This window comes from Bactrocera latifrons, unplaced genomic scaffold, assembly GCF_001853355.1.
Source record: "Bactrocera latifrons isolate USDA-ARS-PBARC rearing strain unplaced genomic scaffold, ASM185335v1 scaffold_12, whole genome shotgun sequence".
Taxonomy (NCBI): Eukaryota; Metazoa; Arthropoda; class Insecta; order Diptera; family Tephritidae; genus Bactrocera; species Bactrocera latifrons.
This window is the reverse complement of record NW_017534630.1, coordinates 1,223,339-1,231,450: the sequence shown is the minus strand read 5'-3', so window position 1 is coordinate 1,231,450 and position 8,112 is coordinate 1,223,339. Positions and strand designations below refer to the sequence as shown.

The window sequence follows — 8,112 nt, the reverse complement described above, 5'->3', positions numbered from 1 at the left end:
GGATCCTAATTACTCCACCGATTACTACATATATAAAAAAAAAATATATATATATAAATGCTGTGAATGGTGAAAAATCAAGAAACATATAGGACTTCATAAAATATTACAAAAAAAAATAAATGTATATTAACAGTACTTGGGTTCCAAAATAAAAGATTTCAACCAAAATAAATTCAAAATAAAGTATCTCCATTAATTTTCCCACTTTGTGCAAAAAGTTAAGATCTGATCTGAAGTTTAAACCTGATAGAAAAGAAAAATAAATTAAAAGTTCTCAGAAGCAAATCATGAGAATCTACCACGCAGTCAGAACACATATAATTTTGTCTAATATTTCCTACATGCATCACTATTCCTTAGAAGATGCAGTCATTCCTATAGCCATAATTTATAAAAGATGTGAGCCTGTATTTACATAAATTCTTCGCGGATTAAAATTTAAGAAAAATTAACACGCTTATATAGCAAAAACGGCAACAAAATTTTCATAGTGCCTTTTGTATCCGCAACTGACAGAGTGTTTGAGGCAATTAAATGTGATGTATATACATGGGTACGTAGGTGTGACAAGCAACAACAATATTTGAAAGATTACTAAACGACTACTAAACGCCAAGATTAACTGTGTTCGGGTGTATATGCGGCCGTTATTCGCCGTCACATGTACATAATGTGCCAAAGATAATATTTGAAACAAATATGTAATCTTCAGATAGGCAACCGACAATTTGACGATCTACTTGACATTTGCTGCTGAAAATCAACGCCAAGGCGTCATCTCTAATGCAAATTTGTTGCTTTGTGTTTGTTTGTGAGCTTGGATGTTACTGACACTTTATCTCCGAGCATATAGAAGGTGCCGTGGAATCTCACACCGATTGCAAAGAGTTTATAAAATAGCAAGACTTTTCACGCTTTATTGCCATTTCATAATTTGCCGTTAGTGGCGCCTACACAACGGTAGTGAAAAAAGAAATTTAAGAGTGTAACGAAAAGTTTCAAGATTGTCCGAATAAATTATTAATATTGTCCGAATAATTTCGAAACTACAGCGGTAAATGTAAAGCATCGGGTGTGTATGTGTGTTGGTGCATTCCGAAATTCCTTTGGTGCTTAAGTATATAAAAAGTACATTTGCAACAATGGTTGAGCTCGAGAAGGATGCACAGGACAACGGTGGTGATAATTATCGTGAAAATGATGTCGCTTCGCGTTTACTCGATAATGGCAACGTCAAAGCAACTGAAAACAAAAATGGTGTACAAAGTAAAGAAAAACAGGATCCTGATACGGATCCAACAATGAGCGAAGAAATTAATAAATTACTGAGGGATATGCCGTTAACGGATGATCTAACCTGCGGTTTTTGGATATTTAAGGGACGTTTCTTTCAAAGGTAAACACATAAAGTTAAAATTATCTTTTTTCAGGTATAAAATTAAATTTGTTTAGGGGAAAGGTTATTTGTTAAATTGAGATATTTTGGAAATAAAATTTGTTCGAAGGAAATACTACAATGACAACCAGTTGAGAAGATAAATAGAAAGATTTTAACAGAAAGAACGTATTAGAAGTGGAAAATTTCGGTTATAACCGAATATTTCTTACTCTTACAACTTGCAATAATCAAAGGGATAGGACATACAAAACGCCAACCAGACGATTGGAACCCAAGGAATTGTATATGTATATTTATATACACATATGTATAACTCATACACTGACTGCCATATTTGACATAAGGTTTGTTAGATTAACGGAAATAATTATATATAGTACTATATATGTGTTTGTGTAATTCGTAGACCAATTTTACATATTTTTGACTTTGAACTATAATGTATCCAACTTTATACGTTCAGTTAATTTTGACAAAAGTTTGAAGATCCTATATTTGGTGTATAGGAGATAGTATTGACCCGATTTCATTTATTTTTTCCAATTCTACATGCAATTAAAAGGCCACAGGCTAATGAAATGCTCTCAAGGTTTCATCAAGATTCCTCACATATAATCAGCACACATACGAACTAAAGTCAGCCGGTTGTTACAAACATCGAATGTTAGTTATGTGGGGCTTGATCAAGCTTTTGGCCAATTTTGTCCAATTTACTTATGCACAAATATACACCGTTATAAGAAAAACACGCTCTCTCAATTTTATTAAGATAACTCACATATTGAGCGATATATACCCAGAAGTTTGAAAACCTTTTTATTAGGTACAGAGGCGAAGGGAAGTATTGTTCCAGGAAAGAAATGTCTCTGAATTTAAATTATATATAATATTTCACCCATTGACCGATATTTTCCATTAAAAGCCAACTATACTTGTAGATACTGAGGTCCACATACTCAATACCCACAGGCTTGAGTAGTGTGCCAAGTTAGAGTTATTTAGCTTAATTTAGTTATAAGTTATGGTACTATTTCGGTTTTCGGTTTTTAAGTAGGTATTCTAGTCTAGAAATCAAATTTTGGGCAGTTTGGTGAATTTAATTTAAAAAAAAAAAACCAAAAAATATTTTTACTATCCATTTTTTTATGGTGTTTTTATTGATATCTTAAGAATACAGAAAATAAATTTTCCAAAAAAATATTAAAAATTAAAGTAATTGGAGGGGGGGAGAAGGGGGGGGCAGACAGGTGTAAAAAAAAAATAGCGCTCCTGGTGGTCTAAACAAAAAATCAAAAGAAATTCTTAATCAGTAAGGAAGCTGTTAAAGTCCCTACCTCAGGGAACATGGAAAAAAAATTTTGGGAAAATGGCGACTGCCTGAAAATAAATAACATTTTTTACGCTTTATTTTCCTGAATTCCTGAATTTTTTTTAAATATTAAAAACAAAAAATTTTGACACGATGCTGGTAGGAACGATAAAGGATTATATAAAGAAGGTTCACACAAAATTTCAAGTAAATCGGTTGTATAGAACTTGAGATAATGCCGATACCGTGTGGAAAAAAGTAGTTTCCAGAAAAACGCGTTTAAACAAGTGAGTCAAATTTCAGGCAGTCTAAGTCATTTATTAGTGCGCTAGGTACTGCGTCACTAAAGTAACTGTAGCTCTTAAAATAGTTTTAATTTTTAAAAATCCTTTGGAGGATATGTTCTTAAGGGTCTAAACTTTAAATATACGAAAAAAATTTGAATTTTTCAAAATTCTAGAGTAGAATACCCCCCTAATGGTGTTTTGTGGGCGTGGTAATGGTCCGACTACGCCCATCTACAAACTGAATCTTTTTTGCCAAGTCACATCTAGCACGGTTGGATGAATAGACAGACAGTCACCATTTCTATACACATAACCCTATATCTATCTCGCTTATTTTTAGGCGATACATACAACCGTTAAGTCAGCAAAACTTTAATACTCTGTAACAATATGTTACAAGAGTATACAAAAATAGACAGTTGTGTTGCTTCAGACATCAAATTTCCGAATTTTATAAATATATCTTGCCAGATAATTTCAGTTGGTTGACATTGAGCCTTGCCTTGGGCATTAATTTCTGACAAATTTCGTGAAGATATCTTGTCAGATAAAACATACAAAATTTTGATTTTGATCCAGCAGTTTGTATGATAATTATATCTTCCGCAAAATGAGTAGCTTCTTTTGCAATAGAGAAAGTGTTCAAAATTTCAGATCAGATATCATACTCATCACTAATAATATCGCTTCGAATTATTTAACTCAAAACTTCCAAAAATATTCCTATTGTTTCACTAAGAGACAAGTTAAATTGTTTTACAAAAATATTTCTGGAAACATTTCCCATTTGAACTTTTTTTAAGAGATTTTTTTTTTTTTTTCAAAACATTCAGTACGGAATATTTTCCTGAATATTGATAACACATAGTTTAGTACGCATTTTCATAGGTCTGAATTGTTTATATTTTAACACAACTAGACCCTCGAAAAGTCCATACCATAGACTCCAAAGGAATAAGTTTACTTTTCAAAACTATTATTAAGCAAAAAGCATTATCGTTGAAAATTTTGAAACTCTTTCATAGATTCGCGAATCAAACCGCCTATGTGTTACTCTATGGCATTGTGGGTTGTGTTTTCTCAATGACATATGCCTATTTCAATGGCACGATCACAACTATTGAGAAGCGCTTTAAAATTCCATCAAAAAATACCGGCATCATATCGGTGGGAAATGATATTAGTCAAATGATGGTCTCAGCGGTGCTCAGTTATTATGCGGGTAAAGGACATCGACCGCGTTGGATAGGATTTGGTGAGTTAAACTAACTACATAGCTACATTTTTTTTTTATTCACACCATTCTCTCTCAGGTCTCTTAACAATTGTGGTGTTCTGTTTAATGACTGCCTTGCCGCATTTACTTTATGGACCTGGTGACGATGCGCTGGCGTTAACTGCAGAGTTCGGTGCACATCCCGCCGAGAATGCCACACTGGAAGCGATTGAAAAACAAGGCCGAAAGACATTATGTCGCCTGAATGGTGGTGGTGCTGAATGTGAGATAGGTGAGGGTAATTTAGCGCCACAACTGGTGCTATTCGTTGCACAATTCATCTCTGGCATTGGTGGTTCTCTATACTATACATTGGGTGTTTCATATATGGACGATAATACAAAGAAGTCGCGTACACCCGTTTTGCTCAGTAAGTTTATGGTATAAATACAAGTCTTCTTCCTTAAATTAATATATTAGAAACTATGGTATTTGGTTCTGTAAACATAAAAATGTTATCTTCAAAAAATCCTTATCACGCTTAGCATTCTGCTCGGCTACATTAGATGCTGCAAGAAAATGCCAAAGTCAGTTTAGTGTTAAATAACATTTGAGATACAGAAGCTGATAACGAATTATCACAAAAACAGTTTTAGATAAACAAAGGCGCTCTTCAAGCGTAAATTTATGGAATAAGTAGCTTGACTTCTAATCTTTATTGCATGGTTATTTATTAAACTAAATTTAGAGCAAAGGTGTAAAATGTAAAATTTGTACTAACACCTTTTATAACAAGACTATGCATCAAAATGTATAAACTTTATTATAAACGACAGTCAGAATATGTAAATATTGAAATTGTATCGGTTAGCCTGTCTGCATTGCTATTGAAGTGCATTAGATTCGAGCAAATAAGATAAGTTTCTGACAGCTAATGTCAGAATGTAGTACAAATGAATTTAATTGCTACCAAACACATTTTCCATAAAAAAATATATATTAATGAACTTCCATTTGATTTCCCCAACTTTTAGGCTTATCCTACTTTCTACGCATGTTGGGACCAGCATTCGGTTATGCGCTCGCATCTTTCTGCCTGCGTCTCTATATCGCGCCAAATTTGCGGCCGGTTATTAATAACAAAGATCCACGTTGGCTGGGCGCTTGGTGGTTAGGTTGGCTGGTGATTGGTGGTATGATATTTGTATCGGGTATTTTTCTCACAATGTTTCCGAAACAATTACCGCGCGCTATGGCAAGACGTATGGTCGAAGAGGAGCGTCGTAAACGTAATGCATTGAAGGAAAATGAAGAGAATGTCATCAAAGAGCCAACAGAGAAGAATAAATTGACCGCGGAAATGGAGGAAAAACCGAGTGAGGAAGCCAAAGCTTCATTTTGGGATATGTTGACAACTTTCAAGCGACTTTTAAAAAATAAAACCTTGATGTGTAATAACTTCTCATCGGTTTTCTATCTATTCGGTTATACACCGTACTGGATATTCACACCGAAATATATTGAAATACAATATCGGCAATCGGCAGCGACTTCGAGGTGGGTACGAATAAGTGAGATGGCTGTTGTTATTTAAATAGGTCTAAACCCCGCTAAAGAATTTTCATTATGTTAAAATAGGAAATTTTTTTATCCTGAAACGGTTTACATCTCAATCATACGTAAAGGCATCGGACGTTGTTAGATTGCTTTATTCTTCCTCGAATGCCCATTTGGAACTTATATTTTGATTGGCCAAGTAATATTTCTTAAAATAAATTCCTTAGATTTTCCTCAAATGTTATGAAAACAAAAACCTAAATAACTATCTCAAGCTCTTTTGTATAAAAAAACTCCACATTTTCAAAAAATATTCATAGCCATCAGAAATTTTGGAAACTGTTTCCTAACTTCCCTTCAGATCAACTTATTCAACTGCTCCGGAGAGGCTAATTCCATTGAAACTTCCCATTTATATTGATTCGGGAAAAGTTGTTTTTATTGTTGGTTTGCTTTCAATGGTTAACCAAGCAAAAGCAATGTTTTTAACGAATCTTGAGATCTCTATAATAAAAATATTTTTAAGCAAATCTTCTCACTTTCTTACTATATTCTTCCAACTTCTCCACAGCTTGGTGACTGGTACAGTTGCGCTAGCTTTCTCCGCCGCAGGTATTTTATTATCGGGCTTTGTAATATCGCACTATAAGCCCCGAGCACGCTATATGGCCGCCTGGAATGTGATTGTGGGTTTCTTGACAGTAGCTGGTATACTGGCGTATGCATTTATCGGTTGTCCTGGTAATGAACAATCGGTTATTGTTAATATACATGACAGGTAACTGCAATATAAGATATATTATATAACTGAAGTCTGAAACTAAAAATAAAATATTTTTCGTAAAAATATAGCGCTCTGAACAGCACACCCACCTGCAATTCGGAATGCCATTGTGATTATGTGCGCTACTCACCAGTATGTGGAGAGAACAATATGACTTATATCTCACCATGTCATGCGGGTTGTAAGAAACAATACAAAACTGCCAGTGGAAGGAAGGTAATAATCGAAATAATAAATTGACTAACTTTTTTTTTACTAATTATTAATATATATATATATATATATATTTTTTTAAATTATAAAACACAACCGTAACTTATTTTCACTCTCTCTTCCATTTTCAGATTTACTACCTGTCTCTTATACACATCTAGATGTGTATAAGAGACAGTACTACGACTGCTCTTGCATACCTAATGACAGCCGCAATAAGACTTCGAAACCTCTATTTCAACGTCTCACAGTTATGGATTTAAAATCAGAGGAATTTGAGGATGATGAAAATTTCACCACAACGATAATGCCCGAAGAGTGGCCCACCACAACAGAAGCGTCATCTTTACCCACAACGCTGAGCACGACATTTCCTGATGTCAGTAGACTCCACGGTTATAAAACACTACCAATTAGAAAACTATATTTTAATATACTTTCAGGTTGTACTCGGCGGTCAGGCAATAACTGGCGCCTGCCCGGTAAACTGTTTCGCTCAATTCGTCACCTTCCTATCGGTGATGTGTTGTCTGAAGTTCGTCGGCGCTACGGGGCGCGCTTCGAACTTCTTGGTGTCGGTACGCTGTGTATCTGAAAAGGATAAAACCGCCGCAATGGGTTTCGGCATGATGATGATGTCGATGTTAGCGTTTATACCCAGTCCAATCTTCTTCGGTTGGGTGCTCGATCGTCTTTGCTTGGTGTGGGGAAAAACGTGTACGAACAAGGGCAATTGTTGGCTTTATGATCCTGAATCGCTAAGGTAATCATCTCTTTTGAATATTAATTAAGTTCTTTGAGTAATTTTTTAATCATAAAACTTTTTAATTCTCCCAGATACACACTCAATATAACCGCTTCGGTATTTGTTGCTATCGGCGCTCTATTCGATTGGGGTGTTTGGTATTATGTAAAAGATCTAAAAATCTTCGACGAAGAGGTGAAAGATTTCGAAATGAATGTTGTGCAGCATGAGGAAGAAGTGAATTCAATAAAGGATTTGGAAGCATAATTTTCACTGAGCATAAACATAGTAGAAGCTAGTTCATTTTATGAGAGTGTGCGTCTGTTTGTGAGTGCGTTTAGTTTGGTTGTGAGTGTGGCTGGCGTATATACTAAGTAGACATGTAAATACAAATACTTGATCTTCTATATATTTTTTTTTTTTTTTTTTTTGGATAATTTGGATATTAACACTAAGCCTACAAAACACACATATACATATATACCTGTCTCTTATACACATCTAGATGTGTATAAGAGACAGCTTAAGAAGGGAAATAAGTATGTTGAAAAACCAAAAAAAAAAAATATATAAAAAAAAAATATATATATATAAATGCT

General features: G+C 34.4%; 1 protein-coding gene across 1 annotated transcript; it reads left to right on the top strand.

The window, feature by feature from the left end:
* The first annotated feature begins 274 nt into the window (after positions 1–274).
* LOC108978314 (solute carrier organic anion transporter family member 1C1-like) lies at positions 275–7,938 on the top strand. The gene is made up of 9 exons (XM_018948529.1): positions 275–1,399; positions 4,024–4,253; positions 4,312–4,644; positions 5,249–5,771; positions 6,343–6,549; positions 6,624–6,771; positions 6,947–7,147; positions 7,212–7,531; positions 7,606–7,938. Exons 1-9 carry the CDS (start codon positions 1,146–1,148, stop codon positions 7,778–7,780), a joined length of 2,391 nt encoding a protein of 796 aa, XP_018804074.1. The 5' UTR covers positions 275–1,145; the 3' UTR covers positions 7,781–7,938.
* Positions 7,939–8,112: the final 174 nt, after the last annotated feature.

Bases quoted from the DNA above. Each gene is read 5' to 3' on its own strand.
- LOC108978314 (XM_018948529.1), top strand. From the start codon at position 1,146: ATGGTTGAGCTCGAGAAGGATGCACAGGACAACGGTGGTGATAATTAT. The intron at 6,550-6,623 runs GTAACTGCAATA...GTAAAAATATAG, and splicing joins ATTGTTAATATACATGACAG to CGCTCTGAACAGCACACCCA. The intron at 7,148-7,211 runs GTCAGTAGACTC...ATATACTTTCAG, and splicing joins TGAGCACGACATTTCCTGAT to GTTGTACTCGGCGGTCAGGC.